This window comes from Papaver somniferum, chromosome 11 (genome assembly GCF_003573695.1).
Source record: "Papaver somniferum cultivar HN1 chromosome 11, ASM357369v1, whole genome shotgun sequence".
Taxonomy (NCBI): domain Eukaryota; kingdom Viridiplantae; phylum Streptophyta; class Magnoliopsida; order Ranunculales; family Papaveraceae; genus Papaver; species Papaver somniferum.
In genome coordinates, this window is record NC_039368.1 from 5,088,573 (window position 1) to 5,109,033 (window position 20,461).

The 20,461-nt window shown below is 34.9% G+C and overlaps 1 protein-coding gene and 2 long non-coding RNA genes across 7 annotated transcripts; 1 reads left to right on the forward strand and 2 right to left on the reverse strand.

Moving 5' to 3' along the window:
• Positions 1–4,682: 4,682 nt before the first annotated feature.
• On the reverse strand, positions 4,683–8,546 carry LOC113320767. 5 transcript variants are annotated; one of them, XR_003346280.1, is made up of 7 exons: positions 8,201–8,546; positions 7,795–8,090; positions 7,653–7,714; positions 6,720–6,822; positions 6,201–6,441; positions 5,169–5,243; positions 4,683–5,051 (listed from the first exon to the last, which is right to left on the reverse strand). It is a non-coding gene; the product is annotated as an uncharacterized LOC113320767 (long non-coding RNA). The 5 variants fall into 5 exon arrangements; XR_003346281.1 differs by adding an exon at positions 5,796–5,880 and having other exon boundaries at positions 7,795–8,546; XR_003346279.1 differs by adding an exon at positions 6,538–6,592 and having other exon boundaries at positions 7,795–8,546.
• Positions 8,547–14,022: 5,476 nt separating this feature from the next.
• On the reverse strand, positions 14,023–14,730 carry LOC113323972. Its single transcript, XM_026572317.1, has one exon. The coding sequence runs from the start codon at positions 14,728–14,730 to the stop codon at positions 14,023–14,025; it is 708 nt and encodes a 235-aa protein (XP_026428102.1).
• Positions 14,731–17,275: 2,545 nt separating this feature from the next.
• Positions 17,276–18,175, forward strand: LOC113321522. Its single transcript, XR_003346724.1, has 3 exons — positions 17,276–17,333; positions 17,418–17,488; positions 17,598–18,175. It is a non-coding gene; the product is annotated as an uncharacterized LOC113321522 (long non-coding RNA).
• Positions 18,176–20,461: the final 2,286 nt, after the last annotated feature.

Consider the following 20,461-nt stretch of genomic DNA (forward strand, 5'->3'; position numbering starts at 1 on the left):
AAACGTGTTGATGCCTATCTACTCAATTAATCAATCCAATCTACCACAAGGATAAACCGATTATTAATTGGATCCTCTTTTACCGAAACAAGTATTGTGCACACCAAAGATTGTAAAACCCAAGTCATATCTTCAATATCTTCTTTGTCTTCAAATCTTCTTAAATCTTTAATAAAAAACTACACACAATCACTTGAATTGCTTGTGATCAATCACGCACAGAACGGAGTCTGTCAACAATGGATTATCACAAGATCGTCTTTAGAACTAAACAACAGTCTAAAGATCCCTGTGGAAACTCTGAAATAGTTTGATTGAATCTTATATCAGAAGAGAATATGCTCAAGAATAACCAAACTAGGTGCAATCAGATTTCAACCACCATTAGTCAATCAAATCAATCGAAAACATAAATAAACCGCAATTATAGTTTCCCACCAACGGGTCGCACTAGAGCTTCTCAATCCCAAAGAAGACTTTAAAATGAGAGTCCGTAAGAGATTTCACCTAATAAGATTACTCTCCTATCCGATAGGAGGCTACACCAGTAACAACAACAAAAGAGTAAATCTGTTGTTACAAAGGATTAGTTTGCTAGAAAGGCAAACTTCGTGTATTTATAGACAAGGAAGTTTGGACACCAAGGAATTTCCAAAACCAAAAATATTCTCAAGATATTCATTAAAGCACAAATTCGGTTTCCATAATTCCTGGAAATGCTCTATCCAAAAATAACGATCGAAATCTCTCGGAAAATCTAATTAGTAAATGCACATTACTAATTCTATAATTTCCCTACAAAATGAAATTAATAACCTTAATTAAAAGATTATTAACTTACTTGTGTTTCGATCCTGGGATTCTCTTCCCTTAGCAGTTAAGGAATATCTTTGAACAATTATAGAAATAAACATTCACAACACGTGTTCAAAGTTTGTCGTCATCTTTACTTTGTAAGTTCTCTTTCACACTTACAACCTTGAAACCGATTATCCACACTTCTAAACAAGTTTAGAATTGGTTCATCTAACTTTCAAGAACTATGTGATTGATCAAACCAATATTCAATCACAATCATGGGTTTAACGGTTCTACCAAAATGAGTTTCAGATCTACCTCCATGTGAGTATTACGCATAGTCACACTAGCTTCCTAAAGATTCGGTTTACTAGGTACTAGGATCGGTTTCCCACATATATATGGTATCTAACTTATATGTGTTGCACATGTCCATAGGATCGGTTTCCCTTTCTGCTATAAACCTTGCTGCACCCCATACAAGGATCGGTTCCCCTTGATATACTGCACCACTTACAAGGATCAGTTCCCTTTCCTTTACTAGGATCGTTTCCCTTTCCCCAAGGACAGACATAATCCTATCATACCACAGTGATTACTTAATATTGGTTTTAGTAATAAAAGTTATACCAATACATAAGTCAGGACTTTGTGAATAGTTCTACCAAGAACACAACAAGTTGTGAGCGGTTATACTCTATCATACATATTGGTTGTTCGTAAGATATGCAATGAATAACAAAACCAATAACTCCTGGCAATTTCCTTTTCGGTTCACAAACAATTTTATGAACTTACTTCCTTACAACACATGTAAACATTGTTCCCTAGGATGAAATCCTCACCTCATACCCATACATGATCACAATAGTATTCAAATAATTCTGGAGATGTCTTATCTACAAAGTTTAATGGTTAAGAAATAAACTCGTATTGTATTCCTTAATACTATGTCTATCTAGAGTTCATATATGCTTCGCAGTTATGTTTTCAATATGCACGACTTGAAAGATATGTTAGGGAATAAAACAGTTCAAGTCAAATATCACTAACCTCAAGTGGAAGGATGATTGTTGTCATTGTAGCTCCCTGATTTTTCACATCTTCAAGACTTCGCAATACTTGTAATGTCTCATATCCTAATATTTTCAAGCTAACCTATACGAAGTTTAAATCTAATACATAATCAAGCGACTCTTAACATGAGTTTTGATTCACTAAAATATGACAACCAAACTTGACATACCAACGCTCGGTGGGTTCAACTGAGCAATGCTCTAACATAGATAAAACATTTTCTTCCATCAGCATATATAAAAACACAATAAAAGGGAGAAAATCCCAATATATATCTCATGATTCCCATATCAAGGGACGGTGAGAACTTCTCCACCATTCCCAATATAAATGGTAGAGACATTTACATATTCTCTTACAATTTCATCTTTAACTCTCTTATAGTTTCATCTTTAACCTTTCTCCCTCTTCTGTTACAGTTTCACTTTCGATCATTTTCTACCGTTGGATGGAAACATTAAGGAGAAAAAATAGAATACTAGATTTGTGTTACGAATCAAAAGGTCGGTGGATGCTTAAAAAAAGGTTTGTGCTTTAGACTATTGTTGACAAGTATTTGAGATCCAGTTATTGAAAGGATAAAGAAGAGGCTATCCTCATGGTAACGTCAATATCTGTCGAAAGGATGGATGTTGACCCTTCTTTAAGGATGTCCTAAGAAACATACCCATATACTATCTCCCTTTGTTCGCACTCCTACCATCAGTGTCCAAAGCTATGGAAAATATCATGCGTGGATTTCTTTGGGGAGACTCGGAAAATGGAAAGAAGAGGCACTGGGCCTTATGGAGAAAGGTGTGCAAGTCTAACAAATATTCGGGTTAGAGGTAAAGCGTGTAAGATTGATGAACCAAGATCTCTTAACTAAGTGGGAGTGGAGATATGGAAAATAATTAATAGTCTATAGAGTGGAATCATTTACGAAAAGTTTGGAGGTGATGAAGAGGCATTAAATACACCACAAACTAATCAGACTCAAGGGTGCGGGTTGTGGACAAACATTCTCAAGCAATCGAAAGTCCTGAAAAAGGGGACAAAACAAGTAGTTTCAAAGGGTAAGAATGTTCATTTTTGGAAGGATAGTTGGATAACAACGCAACCCTTGAATGATCTTTTTCCTAAAATATGGAGAAAGTCAAGCAAGAAAGGAAGAGTGATACGCAAAATGGTGAACATCAATGGGTCACAAATAGCAGCATGAGATATGGGTTTCAAGTCGAGTTTTAGAGAAGAAAATAGAAGTGAGGTTACTGCCTTCATTTAAACAATTTGGGATCCTGGTAATTTAGGGAGAGAAGAGGATACAAGGTCATGGATTGCAGGGACTGTGAAGGAATAGTCCCACATTGGTTAGACCCTTAGTGTAGATCCTCAATATAAGTTGTATGGGCTACTACACTCATTGCCAATTAGTTTTGAGTTGGAAGCCCATACACTTGTTTTAACATGGTATCAGAGTTAGGTAGGCACGTCAAACGGCGTGACCCGTATTAGTCAAACGATGTATGAAGGTCCACGTGTAGAGCCAAGTCAAACTACTTAGTGCCCTACACGTGACGAGGCGTGTGAAGAAATAGTTCCACATTGCTTAGACCCTTAGCCTAGATCCTCTATATAAGTTGTATGGGTCACTCCACTCATTTCCAATTGGTTTTGAGTTGGAAGCCCATACACTTGTTTAACATGGACTAATGGACAATTTTTAGTTTTTTCATGTTACAAAATGATCGTTGGACAACAACAACAACAACAAGGACAACCTGCAGCCATACAAAGAAATATGTCGTCGAAGTAAGTTTGGAATTCAACTATCCCATCAAAAAGGTATGTCAATTACAAACATCAACAGAGGTACGTCAATTACAAACATCAACTGTCGTCTATGTCATCAAACAGATGAATTAATATCACACATCTTTATTCATTATGCATTTGCAAAGAAGGGCTCAGATCATTTCTTAGACTTATTAGAGCTATATTGGAGTCCGCCAGATTCATGTATGGACTTCCTTGTGTCTTGGCAGTCGAAATTCCATATTGAACCAACTAAGTTTCTAAAGTTTTTCCTGCCCTTTGTTGTATGGCAACAAATCTGAGAGGAGAGGAACGATAGAGTTTTCTGCAAAAAACAAAAAACGGAATAACGGATTATTGTTCCAGTGAAGGCTTGTTTATATAGTTGGGAAATGGTTCATGAATCTTTTAAACAATTTAAGTTTGCAGATTTCGTGAATGATTCACTACACCATATCCGGGTTTTTGTCACTAGTTATTTCTGTTACTAAAAAAATTTGTAGGAGAAACGGTGTTATTAACAATTATTGTAATTTGTTGCAACGCTTTTTCTGTGACACTCATTGGTTTAAGTCACCCTTGTTATCCGTTACATAAAGAAACAGTAACGAATGACCTAATTTTAGGGTTTGACACGTGTCCTGTAGCAACAATTAATCCAACGGTTATAATTGTTACCTAAGAATAACAACAATTAGGTTGACGACATGTGTCCCTCACAATCACATAAAGAACAACAGTTATTAGTGTAGCTAATTAATTAGCAAAAATTCAGCTAGGGACTGTGTCACCTTTAGTTACGGTGGTAGTAACACATATAACTGTTCCTAAATTTAGCAACAACTACTCAATGGACACGTGTCTATTTTTGTCACTAACAGTATAACATTTTTACTGTTACTTGCTATTCTCTCCCAAGGTATGCCCTCTTTTTGCTTTCATTTATAACATCTTAGGTGACACGTGTTCTCTTTTATCACAGTTAACCGTGACAATTTTGTAACTAAAAAATTAAAAAATATGGATAGCCCAGGTCATTTTATGGACTTGGGATTCCAATTTACAGGCCTGCAATACAATTAAAACTGAAACACAGGCCTGCAATACAATTAAAACTGAAACACACATGGCCATTCTTCTTTTTTAATCTATCCAAAACATGCAATTCTTACAATTTCAGGATCTACAAACTCTCCATAAATTATCATTGTTCTGCTCATTATGAATTTAACCAGAAATAACTGAAAGCTAACACTTGTGAGCTGTAACCAAATAATAAAAAAGCTCAAATTCTCAATAAATCCAGAGTGCAAGTGGGGAGTTGCATTCAACTCCAGATGGACCCAACCTTTGAGAATTTTGTTTTAGTCTACTGTTGATGCCTGTTTAAGAATGCAAGTGAACTATGCTACTTAGAAATTTTATAAATTCAAAGCTTTCAATAGACCAAGTAGTTAATTATCTGAAGTGATAATGATCAACTCATTATAACTATGTACCGTACAGTCATTGCCGAAGGCGTCTGAGATCTGTTGATGCATTATCTTAACGGCCCCAATAAGTTCTCCTATAACCTGCAATGGAAACAACGTCATTAGTACTCTCGAGAAATTTTAATTTCATCGGAACAACTGCATGTTCCCCGTATTTCACTAACAGAAGAGCACTTCATGTGAACATGCAAAGGACACTATTGAAGGTGCCTGTAAGATACCTACAATAGGAAGAATACATACTTCTCAGGTCTCACAATCTTGCACAATCATAGTATCTGAAAGCAACAATATACGATACCTACTATCATATTAACTTTATCCATCTATTTTCTTTGAACGAAAGGTGACTACTATACCACACGGCAGTTTGGATAAGACAACAGTAGCATCACTCACTAGAGTCGTTAGCCATCAACTGCACTACCATTACTAAACCACAACAAGCATCACTATGAAAACATAAGAACATATTTAGTGTCTCCAATGAACAATGTATCTAGCCCTCAACCATGTTCCAATACCCCAAAAAATAAAGGATGCAGAATGAAAATTTACTTCAGTAAAACAAAACTATAGATCAGAAGCAAGGCTAACTGCAGATTCATGTTAAGCTCTACTCCTCTGACATACCTATTCAAAACACTAAGAACATCACTGCCATTGCAAGAGTGCCCTATTTGATCAATACAACTGAAAATTCTCAAGAAAAGGTTGGCTGCAGTCAAGTAACACGAAGAAAATTGATTTTATAGAATGAAATAACATGAAAAATATCAAACTATGGAGTTGAAATCATCAAACAAATAATCTTAAAAGTCTCGACTCAGAATAATACTTGAAAGAAAAAGCTTACATGAATGAGAACCAATGTCACAGTTGAAAGCTTACATGAATGAGAACTTGTACATATATTCAATGCTTTTCTCTACTAGTAACATGAGTTACATAGATTAAGACTAATATGATGAAGCAAGTAATTTCGATATAGAATACTGATAGAGCTTCAGCAATCAAGGTTTAAGGTCCAAGTCTTACCTTTACATTCAAAAGTGGGAAATAAATAACTTCTTAGTATCTCATATTCGAAATAGTTGGACAAGTGAGTTAACTTCGTTTACATTGGAGGTACCGGAACATGATCATATCCAATCTTGATGTGAGCTGAAGGAGAGATACTAACATAAATGACTGCACTATTTTAATACAAGCTTGGATGTTTTGCAACCCCAAGTTCTCAGCACTTCACAGTCTAATCAACGTCATTTAGATGGCTCCCCTGCAACAACACAGAAAATAGAACACCAAATTGTATCAATGACATGAAAGTGCAATAAATATTAGAAAAACAAGTACGATGAGTGTAAACTCTAACCAATTGACAAGAACGTAATAAGACTCCAGCAAGGACAACTAGGAGTTAATACCACCTGTCACAGATACCCAGAGATCTAAAAAAGGACGCACTTTTTCACTCAAATCATAGATTCCTTCAAGAAAAGTCCCTTTCTACAGGGAAATAAATCAATATCAAACAGGGCTATCCAGAAAAGTTACCTTTGGTGGCTTAAATGGATAATCTGGATTCCTCCTGCGTATGGACTGTCTGGGGGACCCATTATTGTTGCTTGCCGGAGAAACATGTCTTCGGCAAAAGGACCTATAACATACAAAAAATAATAATTGAGCAAAATATTCATTCATTAAGCAAATATCTACGACACTTGGGAAAGAAAACCAGTAAAATCTTTACATTCAGGAAATCTTAAGGGGGAAAAAACATTGATTAATAAACAATTCAAGCTGACAAGGTAATTCTTCTTCATGGGCCGAGCAAAAGGCACAAACTAATTCCTCTACTTGAAACTAATTATTGCGCAACAATTTTCTTCCACATGAAAAGGAAACAATAGCACCATGGCTTCTACATATATCAAAAGAACCATACACCATATGCACTTCATTGATATCTTAGTCCACAGATGTGTCTCAAAACCCTCTTTAAAGCAACCCAGGTATATGAATATAACACAACATAAAACCATATTAGGAAGCAAGCAAAGAAAGGTTGTAGTATTCGATAATGCATTAAGAACAACTGTACAAATGAAACATCAACTTATTGAATAAGTTTAACCTCCAAATTTTAGACCCTCCTTCATTCATAATTATCAACTCAGCATAACCCACACATACCACCGAAGCTCAAACCTTAACTTCAACCCCAAAAACAGAACAAAACCATGCTTAGGTAACACAATAGATGGTTAGCTTCGACGGAAGCTACTTGCTGACAATAATATCCTAAGAAGTAAGAACTACAAAATTAAATTACAAATCTTGCTCCATATGAAAACCCACCCAAAAAATTTACTTTTTTCTCACTTTAACCTTGAAAATAATTCACATTTTTACAATATTACACAGCAAGAAGCTAGCTTCATATACCACACATCAAATCATCAAAAAATGCAAAAATAAAATAATTACCAAAATCAAACCCTAAAACACACGGGTCGAGCCTCAAAACCACACAAAACAGCCAGAAAAATCTGTAAAAGTTGAGAAATTAGACCCTGCTGAATAATGCAATTTATTTGTAAAATCAAACTAATTTTAATTTTCAGTATACCTGAATGAGTAATTGAATTCTTACGTCTTCCATGTGTAATAAGAAATTAGGGTTTGAAGACGAGTAATAAACCACAGAGTTATTGAGAAACAAAGGATTTACAAATATCAAGGTTTTTCGTACAAGGCTAGGGTTTCAGAGGAAAGATAAGGGTGCCATACAATGAGATAACGAGTAGCTTCACTAAGTAAAACCGATTTAACCCATTTCTTATTTGAAACTAGAAGCAAGGAATTCATCAGTTCTTGCTGCTGATGAATTTAGGGTTTCTCCTCTTCCCGTTCTTCTCAAAAGACCTGATGAAATCAAACAAAAAAGAAAATTATAATTAATATCTCAAAAAACAACTCATAATCGATTTAAAAAAACAACTGAAACATAAATCTAAGTTATTAGATCCATTCACTTGTCTGAATATGTAGGAGATGGAAAACATAACTCCTAGGTATTAATGGGTTTTGTTGATTTGCTGTTGATTCTGAAAACTCAATATTTGATTATGAAGTTATGGATTCCAATTTTCTAAAGAGATTTTGATGGGTTTTCATCTTCAAACAATTTCAAGAAATTATAAAACAATAATAATTTCATGAAATTATAAAGAGATTTGAAGAGAAGCAGATCGAGAGTAATAACTCCACTTCGATTTAGTGTGTTAGTGTTTCAGTCTAGAGAAGAAGGGTGAGTCTGTTTAGTTAGGGTTTCATTCGCAGGAGAAGAAGATAGGGTGGGGGAGAGGGAGAGGCGGAGAAGGAAAATAAATTTAAGTTTTTTATTTTCATTTTCTCTCTCTTCTAAGAATATATAGAAAACTCGTGTTACTTTGCAGTAGACCTTGACGATTAGTGTGACACCCATTTGATTAGTTTCAAAAGATCGAATGGCTAACTTATTACCAGGTGTCACAAAAAATTCATTGGACGGCTCTCATTATTTTAAATTAGGTGGTGCATTTTATCACTTACCAAACCATGTGACATCGTAATGTAGGGGTCCATAACTTTGGAAAGAAAAAACTTAGGAGTTTACAATTATTTTGAAGCGTATACCACACTAAATTAAAAAAATATACTTTATGAACAAGAATAAAAACGAAACATAAAAATGAGAAATATATTAGATTTGAAACTGAGTTTCTAATTCGTATGAACTGAGGATGAAATATATTAGATTTGAACATCCCAGGTTCAAAGATTACTAGAGTTAGACCTGAGTTTCTTGTTCGAATGAACTGAAGATGAAACATATCATATTTGAATATCACGGGTTCAAAGATTACTAGAGTTAGACCTGAGTTTCTTGTTTGGATGAACTGGAGACGGAATATATCATATTGGAACATCCCAGGTTTGAAGATTACCAGAGGTAAAACTGACTTCCTCGTTTGGATGAACTGGAGATAAAATTTATCAGATTTGAACCTCATAGGGTCAAAGATTACTAGAGTTAGACCTGGGTTTCTCATTCGGATGAACTGAAGATGAAATATATCATAGTTGAACATCCCAGGTTCAACGATTACCAGAGTTAGACCTGAGTTTCTAATTCGTATGAACTGAGGATGAAATATATCAGATTTGAACATCCCAGGTTCAAAGATTACTAGAGTTAGACCCGAGTTTCTGATTCGGATGGAATGAAGACGAAATATATGAGATTTGAACATCCCGGGTTCAAAGATTACTATAATTAGTCCCGAGTTTCTGATTCGGATGAACTGAAGACGAAATATATCAGATTTGAACATCCCGAGTTCAAAGATTTCTATAGTTATACCTGAGTTTCTCATTCGGATAAACAGGAGAGGAAATATATCAGATCTGAACATCCCAGGTTCAAGGATTACTAGAGTTAAACCCGAGTTTCTGGTTAGGATGAACTTGAGACGAAATATAAGCGTTATACTTCCTTAATTTTAAAAGATAAGTGTTATACTTCGTATTCAAAAGATAAGTGTTATCCTTCGTATTCAAATATGACTAGATATTTAGACTTAAGTTTCTCGTTAGGATGAACTGGAGACCAAATATATATCAGTTTTGAGCATCACGGGTTCAAAGATGACTAGACTTAGACCTAAATTTATGGTTTGGATGAACTAAAAACGAAATATATATCAGTTTTGAGCATCACAGGTTCAAAGATTACTAGAGTTAGACCTAAGTTTCCCGTTAGGATGAACTGGAGACGAAATATATTAGTTTTGAGCATCACATGTTCAAAGATGACTAGAGTTAGACCTAAGTTTCTGGTTTCGATTTTAACTGGGGACGAAATATATCATATTTGAACATCACAGGTTCAAAGATGACTAGAGTTAGACATAAGTTTCTGGTTAGGATGAATTGGAGACGAAATATAAGCGTTATACTTCCTTAAGTTCAACAGATAAGCGTTATACTTCGTATTCGAAAGATAAGCATTATACTTCGTAATTAAAGATGACTAGAGAGTTAGACTTAAGTTTCTGGTTAGAATGAACTGGAGACGAAAAATAAGCGTTATACTTCCTTAAGTTCAAAAGATAAGCGTTATACTTCGTATTCAAAAGATAAGCGTTATACTTCGTATTCAAAGATGACTAGAGAGTTAGACTTAAGTTTCTCGTTAGGATGAACTGGAGACGAAATATATCAGATTTGAACATCACAAGTTCACAGATGACTAGAATTAGGCTTAAGCTTCTCATTAGGATGAATTGGAGACGAAATATGTCAGTTTTGAGCATCACATGTTCAAAGATGACTAGAGTTAGACCTAAGTTTCTGGTTTCGATGAACTGGGGTCGAATTGAAGATCACAGGTTCAAAGATGACTAGAGTTAGACCTAAGTTTCTGGTTAGGATGAGCTGGAGACGAAATATAAGCGTTATACTTCCTTAAGTTCAACAGATAAGCGTTATACTTCGTATTCAAAAGATAAGCGTTATTCTTCGTACTTAAAGATAACTACAGAGTTAGACTTAAGTTTCTCGTAAGGATGAACTGGAGATGAAATATAAGCGTTATACTTCCTTAAGTTCAAAAGATAAGCGTTATACTTTGTATTCAAAAGATAAGCGTTATACTTCGTATTCAAAAGATGACTAGAGATTTAGACTTAAGTTTCTCGTTAGGATGAACTGGAGATGAAATATATCAGATTTGAACATCACAGGTTCAAAGATGACTAGAGTTAGACCTAAGTTTCTCGTTAGGATAAACTGAAGACGAAATATATCAGATTCGAACATCACAGGTTCAAAGATTGCTAGAGTTAGACCTGAGTTTCTCGTTCGGATGAACTGAAGAAATATATCAGATTCCAACATCACAGGTTCAAAGATTGCTAGAGTTAGACCTGAGTTTCTCATTCGGATAAACTGAAGACGAAATATATCAGATTCGTTAGTGCAATAAATATCATGGAGTTAGTGAAGATGACCATACTACCCTTATCGGAAATAAATGAACTAAATATTACAGATTGTGAAAATGACCATATTACCCTTACTAGAAATAAGTGCAATAAATATCACACAGACAGTGAAAATGACCATATTACACTTACTATGAATTAATGCAATAAACATCATGAGAATAGTGAAAATGACAATATTACCTTTATCGGAAATAAGTGAAATAAATATTACAGATTGTGAAAATGACCATATTACCCTTACTAGAAATAAGTGTAATAGATGTCACACAGACAGTGAAAATGACCATATTACCCTTGCTAGGAATTAGTGCAATAAATATCACGGAGACAGTTAAAATGAACATATTACCCTTATCGGAAATCAGTAAAGTAAATATTACAGATTTTGAAAATGATCATATTACCCTTACTAGAAATAAGTCAATAAATATCGCAGAGACAGTGAAAATGATCAAACTACCCTTATCAAAGATAAGTAAAGTAAATCTTATAGAATGTGAAAATGAATATTTTACCCTTACTGGAAGTAAGTGCAATAAATATTATGGAGACTACAAAAATGACCAAACTTCCCTTATTGAAAATAAGTGCAATAAATATCACACAGACGGTGAAAATGACTATACTACCCTTACTGGAAATTAGTGAAATAAATATTATGGAGACTGTGAAAATGACCAGACTACCCTTATCAAAAATAAGTAATGTAAATATTACAGACTATGAAAATGACTACTTTACCCTTACTGGATATAAGTGCAATAAATATTATGGAGACTGTCAAAATGACCAGACTATCCTTATCGGAAATAAGTAAAGTGAATATTACAGGCACTGAAAATGACCATACTACCCTTACTGAAAATAAGTGCAATAAATTTTATGGAGACTGTGAAAATGACCAGACCACCTTTTTCGGATATGAGTAAAGTAAATATTACAGTATGTGAAAATGACCATTTTATCCTTAGGGGACATAAGTGCAATAAATGTTATGGAGACTGTGAAAATGACCAGACTACACTTGTCGGATATGAGTAAATTAAATATTACAGTATGTGAAAATGACCATTTTATCTTTAGGGGACATAAATGTTATGGAGACTGTGAAAATGACCAGACTACACTTGTCGGAAATAAGTAAAGTAAATATCACTGACAGTGGAAATGACCAAATTACCCTTATTAGAAATTAGTCCAATAAAAAACATGGTGACAAAGAAAATGACCACACTACCCTTATCAAAAATAAGTTAAGTAAATATTATAGACTATGAAAATGACCATTTTACCCTTATCACAGACTCCGTTACATTTATTAACCTTGTTTCCAGTAAGGGTAAAATGGTCATTTTCACAGACTATAATATTTACTTGACTTATTTTTGATAAGGAAAATTTGGTCGTTTTACAGTCTCCATGATGTTTATTGCAATAATTTCTAGTAAAGGTAATATGGTCATTTTCACAGACTGAAATATTAACTTTACTTATTTTAAAAAGGGTAGTATGGTCATTTTCACACTCTCAATAATATTTATTACACTAATTTCCAGTAAGGGTAATGTGGTCATTTTCACGGTCTGTAATATTTACTTTACTTATTTCCGATAAGGGTAGTTTGGTCATATTCACAATCTTCGGAATTTTTATTTCATATATTCCGATAAGGGTAGTCTGGTAATTTTCACCGTCTTCGGAAGAAGCAGATATGTCAAAATCAAATTTCTATAAAGTCATGACTTGTTGACTTGGTCTTGATCCTGTTTTCTAATATTAAGAAAATTAAAAAGAAAAAGAAAAATTATTTTGATTTATAGAAATGAAATATAATTGTTAGTTTGTACAAATGTGGGAAAATTAATGACAAGTAAAATTCAAAGTGTTATAATTTTGGGGTTGTTTTAGATGTGGTGAAATATTTGGGTTGAATCATCACTTTGAATTATACTTGCGATTGTCTGTAAAATTGTCAACAAATATTATTGTGACTAATAAAAAAAATTAGTATTCCTAATTATTATCACGAATACAAAATTTAATAACAGTTATAACTGTTGCAGGATTTATCACAGGTGTATCTGTGACTGAAAAATAAACGTGACAGGTTGCACTGTTACAAAATCCTGGTTTTGGTGTAGTGATTGAGGTGTTTTTAAACGATAATTACTAGTCTCAACATGTCAGAGGGATTTCTCCGAATATGTACTCTCTTCGCTTGTTTTTTCCTCTCCTTGTTTTAGGCGGATATCTGTTGTATCTTTAGTGCTAGCTCAGCACTCCAGTTTTTTTCGAAAAAAAGAAGGTTATATTAATGAAAAAGAAAAACTATACAAAGCCAGGAAAACAATTCACACTCCAACTACATGTGTAGAACTGTTTCCCAATTGAATAATATTTGATTTACAGTAAACCCTCTAAAAACATCACTCTCAAATAACTATAGGATAAAAGTCTGTTTGATATTCAAACAAAGTTCCTCCACCATTTTCTTCCTTCCACCAAAAGTTCTGGCGTCTCTTTCATTCCACAAATGCCACATACCAACATATATGAGCTTATCCTAAACTTTCCTGCATCTTCTTTGTAAACGAACATCATTCCAAAATTCAAACTATTTCAGTACTGTCACATAAGTTCCACTACTCACATGACAAGACTGAATGAAATACTTTCATACCTCTTTAACAAAATCACAGTGAATGAAGAAGTGGTCAGAATTTTCAACCTCCTTCTTACATGTATTACACAAATCACTTTGAATATCAATTCTCATGTGCTGCAACATACTCAAAGTAGGAAGTGAATTATGAAAGTTTGCCCATAACATGAAATTTACCTTCGGAGGGATATCTTTTCTCCACAAATATTTGAAAAAATTTGCAGTCTTGATTATCCAGCAATTGAACTTCATATCCCTTTTTCACTGTATAATATTCAAGAATAAACACTTCATCATCCTCATCAACAAGTTCAGGTACATGACCCAATTCGTTACACAACAAACCCCACTCCAGTTGTTCATGTGCAGAAAGATTTTTTTTAGACTTCAAGCAAAGTATCCCTTCCTGTATCATGTCTGCAATAAAGGCTGTTTTCTGACTACTTGCTTTATAAACTGTAGGATATCTATCTTTCAATGGACCATTAGTTGTCCATTTGTCCACCCAAAACTTTATTCCTTTACCGTTCTTCAACTTGAACACTATATGTTCATTAAAAAATACAGAGGATTCCAGTATTGTCTTCCACATACTCCTCCCGTGAGGTTTACCATCATCAACTGGAATCAGAGAATCAACTTCATTGTTGAAACTTTTTTGCAACACTCTCCTCCATAAAGCCTTTTTCACATTAGAAAATCTCCATATCCATTTACCTTTCGAAGATTTTCTAGTAAGTTGCATATCCTTCACACCCATGCCACCCATTTTCTTTGATTTAAAAATTGTTGGCCAAGCAACCCACATCATTTTCCTTTTATAAGCATCAGAATCCCCGAGAAAGTTTCTCATTAACCTTGTCAACTTCAGCTCAGCACTCCAGTTGAATGAATTTTGTTTTTTCCAAAAGAAAAAAAAAGTATATTGTATATATATGGATGTGCATGTAGACAGATTTATGAGATAGCGGACGGCACCGACGAAAGAAAAATAGCGAAACAAAGGAGAGAAAAACTGAGTTTTCAGTTTTTATCTTTTCCCTCAAAGGATATACCTAGTTTAATAATGGAATATATACACTTGTAGGCCTGTTTTGAACCCTCTTTTTCAAATCTAAGCCTCTTTTTTTATTTATTACAAATCTAAGCCTATCAAACGGATTCCATCCACTTTCTTTATCTCGGTCAATTTATCGCGTTGACCCACCAATTTGTCGTCAATTACTCATGCAACGATATTTCATTGATGTGGTTAGATTATTAAAATGTCCTTCCCGTACGTGTGTCAGTTGCATGTGTGCGGATCTGAAAGCCAAATCTAGAACGCTGAAATCTCGATGATTATTAAACGGCCAGGATAGACGTACATTGTAGTTGTCGACACACGTGTCGTGCGCGGGAGAATGCATCTAATAACAGAAGAGAGAGATCGAGATTTCATTATCTTCCTTCTTCTTCTATTGTTTTTCAGAGAGGGTTTTATTTTCAAATCAAGAGGGTTTGTATGGAATTTTGATTTCCATGGATGAAGATTACAGTGACGATATGGGTTCTGTGAACCGAGATATCCGAGAAGCACAAATGGGATCTACGGCTATGATTGATAGAGAATTCGAGAGTTATTACATATCATAGGAGATGGGTTGGTGGTTGATGCTTAATAAAAATGGGTAATGTGCTGGTGGTTAGGTCAAGAAATTGGAGATTAAGGTTTGGTGAAATTGAATTCACAGAGAAGAGATAATTAACTGAAGTTGAAGTTGGGATCCGATTTGAAATGATTTTAGGTTCACAGACGAGATGGTGTTGTTGTTGAGCAAAGAAGAAAGAGGAGAAGTTTCTGCTGCTGCAGGTGAAGTTGGTGAAAGAATGAGATGGATCTGGTGGCAGTGATAAGTATCTGAAACTGGGAGTGAGATGAGATTTGAGGTTGTTGTTGCTAAGCAGAGAAGTGGTGTGACTGTTCATCTGATAAGAATTGGAGGCCCTTGTAACTACTTTTTCCAGGTTTCCGATCGGACCCAATTGTTTTCTACTATCAGGTACTTATGAATTTCTCCCCAGACATTCTTAATAATTATAGTTTAACAAGAAGCAATTAGTTTTTAGTTGTGTTTACAGTAAACAGAGAAATTGAACAAGAAATGTGAAGCCTCTAAATGACTATATGCATAAAACGAAGAATAGCTGCATAGATGAACCTATATTATATCCATTAGTATGACCTAGTGAGCTGTGTAAGGTCCAGCATGCTGGAAATGTTTCTGAGATTGTTAGATGCATATGTTCGTGTAGTATTTTGATGCTGATGGACTATATGATTTTCTGCAGGGTAATGATGTCTAATTGAAGGATACACTTAATGTTGTTCAGATATGGTCATGGTTATGTAGCTGTAATCTTTTACGCGTATTGGTGTCCTTTCTTTAGAAGTACTAGGACAACTTTTTCTGCCTTGTCTTCCTTGTATCCCTCCATCCAGCATCTTGCAATTGAAGAACTGAGATTGTTGCAATTGCTAAACTGCAATAGACTAAGACAGTGGTGACTGGTTAAGCAATGGATAGGTGCAACTGAGGAATCGAGGTTGTTGCAGGTGCAGTAGTAATATAATTGCGGATTAAAGTTGAGAACACATGCAAGATTTGTTATATGTGCTCAACCTGCAAGCAAGGAAGTAATGGAATATATGAGCTGAGTGTTATAACTGAGATTTGAGTTGTGGTCAGCTGAGACATGGTTTTGAAGCTGAGTTTACAAAGTCAGGGAATGTGCAAAATGGTTTGTGTGGAACTGCAGGTGGTGATTGCAGTAGAGGATGTTTGTGGTTGATCTTGGGGGTGATTTAAGATAGGAAAAATATGCCTTGGTCTGGTGTTGTTCTTGCCATAGATGTGCATAATGGTTTGAGCATGGGTTTGCGAAGAACTTGAATTTAAAAGATAATCTCAGGGAAAGATTGATGTTGGAAGAAATTCAAGGATTTGAGTATTCTGTGATGCAGTGGGAGTTGGATGAGAAAGGAGGAAATTGTGGACAAAATTGCAGGCATGAATTGCTGTGGTGATGTTATTGATATCAAATAGATGTTGGTGGTTGTTGCAAACATTTCTCATGGCTATGATCAATGAAGATCGAGTTGTGTCACAGTTGCTGATGTGGATCAGGAATTGGTGACGCGTACAAAGTCCGTCTGGCATACCCGAGTCCACGTGTACAGAGTCAACCCGTCTAGTTGGGTTCAAATTACCAATTCAAAGGACTAAAAAGTCTTTTTACTTCCACTTAACGGTGCTAACTTTCCATCCATCGATTTTGTTCAAATAAGACCTAATTTTGTAAGAAATAAAAAAAGAGGCTTAGTTTTAAAAACCATAAAAAACCAGGCCTAGGTTTGTAAAAAGCCCTTTAATAATGGAATTAATTGATTCAACATCTATCAATTGAAAAATTCAGGTTCCAGTCTCAAATCGTTGGTTTCCTTTCTTTTATCAAATTTAGGGTTTCATGTTATTAGCTCTGATTTCCTTCCTTTTTAAGATTGTGCGCAGGTTAAAGGCTGAAAAGAAAATTTGTGGTTTTTGTCAAAAACAAGTCTTACGTACGATGAGGTGAGTTTGGTTTTTCTTTTCCCATCATTGATTTAGAGTTTTTTTTTTTTTTTATATATATCCTCTCAGCAATATATTATGTTAGATTATCAAAATGCTGTTTTTACAGTACTCCGCCCATTCATGAGAAGGAGCAATATTCTGAACCAGATTGGATGAAATGGGCTACAGATCCCCGTTCTATAGGATGTAACCAAGTTGATTACAAATTCCCTCACCCCTACGGCCGCACTCCCATCTATCCTCCTTGGGAACTCAAAGTTCCTCACCCACACCCCTATTTTCGTGACTTTCTATCCTCAACCAGGTCTTTCAATCCTCCGAGGAACACAAGCAGGTCTTTCAATCTTCTGAGGAACACAAGCAGCTCTTTGAACCCTCTGAGAAACATGAGAAGGAATATCTTTACTTCGCTCCTGGGTACTACAAAATTGAGTTTCTCGAGTCTTTTCCTACCCCCACAGAAGAAGGGTTAGATAAAGGGTGGTATGATACAACACCCTGGAATGAAGGATTTTGTAATCACTCAAAGGATATACCTATTTCAACTGATGAAGCTTTTGTAAGTCTCTGATACTCATTAACTCACTTTTTTATGCTCAAGATGAACAATATCATATAACATAACAAGAATATACAAATGCTACGTGTGTTTATTTCCTCATTGGATGAATATATGTATCATTTTTTCAATTTCGTATATGCAATACTTTCCGCAGTAACTTACATTACCTTGTTTGTGGTATACTTAACTACACTTCCTGGTTAAGGAAGACCTTATGACGAACATAATTTAGCTATATCCATGTTCTTTCATAAATACGGTAAGCATCTAAAATCTGTCTGTGATCCTTACCTAGTTGGAGCTGGCAGATTTCTTTGCACGATACGGACATTCTTTCTTTTCTTTTCTTTTCAGTTTTTATATTTTGTCCTTTAATTGATCTGCAATTTCATTGACAGAAAAGTCGCTCTCGTTGTTACCTCTCAACAAGGTAATTCTACTTAAAACCCTTGATAACAAATCTCATCATTTATAATCAAAGGAACTGGACTTGCCAAAAAAAAGTAATCAAAGGGATTCTTTCTTTGGGCCTTGGGCTCGGGTAGGATTCGAGTTAGGATATGAGTGGGTTTCTATCCCTCTGTACTGCGATCTCCATTTTGGTTTTTTTTGTTTATGGGTATTTCTGTTGGGTTTACATCCATTTTTGGGTTTTCTATACAAAACTAATCATAAAAATCCAAGGTGACCAAACTATTGGTACAAAAACCCTACTTAAATATTATGATCCGTTAAGACTCCATCGTAAACAAAATTTGATACAAAAACCCAAATTTTTAAAACTTGATACAGAAACCCCAAATTTCAATATTAGTTTCATCAAATTTTATTTTGGTTTCATCAAATTTTATGATGAAACCAAAATAAAATTTGATGAAACCAGTATTAAAATTTGGGGGTTTTGTGTTACTTTTGGCTTTTTGGGGTTTTTGTTACTTTTGTTTTCATGTGTTCTTCGTGGATGGATAATAACACCTTTGGGATTATAACTCGCGGACCGTTTTCTATAACTTGTATGTGAGTTTCGTACATCAATGTGGGTTTTCTATAACTTGTATGTGGGTTTTGTACATCAAATTTATGTACGCAACATTTCTATATATAAATTTATTTCCCAAACAAAAGAAAAAAAATCTCACCATTTGTCCCATATGGATCATCATGTGCATCCTTCGGATACTTTCAAATTACCAGGACGTAGCCAAAAATTGACTAATCCTGACTCTAGCCCCACCTAAATTCCTAAAATCCGTAGAAAAACTTTTTGTTTTATCTTATTTTTTATATTTAGTCCACCATATATGTTATTCAGTTTTAGTCCACTAAAAGTCCCTATATTTGTATAAACATTTTTAGCCCCCCTAGAAAAGATTTTCTAGCTCCGCCAGTTTCAATTACGTATAGTATCTATCCCCAGACATAAAAATGTCCAGCTTTTTGGTCGGAGGTGTTGAGAATATATTTCTAACAGCTTTTTGAAACGTCTTTTATATATTCTAGCAGCTGTTGTCCCCGTCTTTTATATATTTCTATAACTGTAAAAATGCAACGAGATGCTAGATACTCTTAGCGATCTGTTGGATGTGGCAGCTAATACTAGTAGGCGAATGCTATTGATTATAAAAAAACACCACCGTGAAGATTCATGACCCTGGACATGGCCGCTCTTCAAATCTTACTATAGACCGTCTAGCATTTGCTGTCCTCAATCAATGATCTTAGAAGTATACATGTATGGTCCTGCTAGTCGGACTACCCTAGTCCTTAATATGTGAAGCTATCTGGAGCTTCTAGTGTAACATTTGGTGACCATGGTTCTCATACATATTGTTGCTTCTAAACTGAAATCCATCCGTCCATGTTGTTAATTCCCCTTCCCCATTATTTACTGCAAAATCTCCCGTGATTTGCTGTAATAAGTTTTGGATCTCTGATCCCTCCCATTGTCTATTAATATTACAATTTGAAATGATGAAATGAAGTTTGCTAAATTTAAAGCTAGATAGTTTCGGTTGGAGCTTGTGGTACTCCATGCAGCTATCTCAAAATATTTAACTGCTTTTTCCTTGATTTGAAATCTTTGTTTTATCAGCTCAGCATGTAGTTTCCTGGTCAGATTTATTAGGTTGCAAGAGTTCGACTCAATCTCTATCCTGCTCCCCAGTTCTGCCGCCCATTTGAATGCCTCCTGAGCAGCAGCCCCTGTTCGGCATCTCATCCGCTGCAAAATCCTTACCTCTATAAGGATGATCAAAACGTATACGCTCATACTTTGCCTTAGAAGTCAATTGTGATGCTAACGTTTATACAATTTGGAAGCACCATATATGAAGATGTTCCACAGGAAATTTCTGAAGCTTTTCACTGCCGCCAAGTTATCTAAGGAAATGGACTTCGGTCTGGTTATA

Excerpts from the sequence above, each read along its gene's own strand:
- LOC113323972 (XM_026572317.1), bottom strand. The coding sequence starts at position 14,730 with ATGAGAAACTTTCTCGGGGATTCTGATGCTTATAAAAGGAAAATGATG.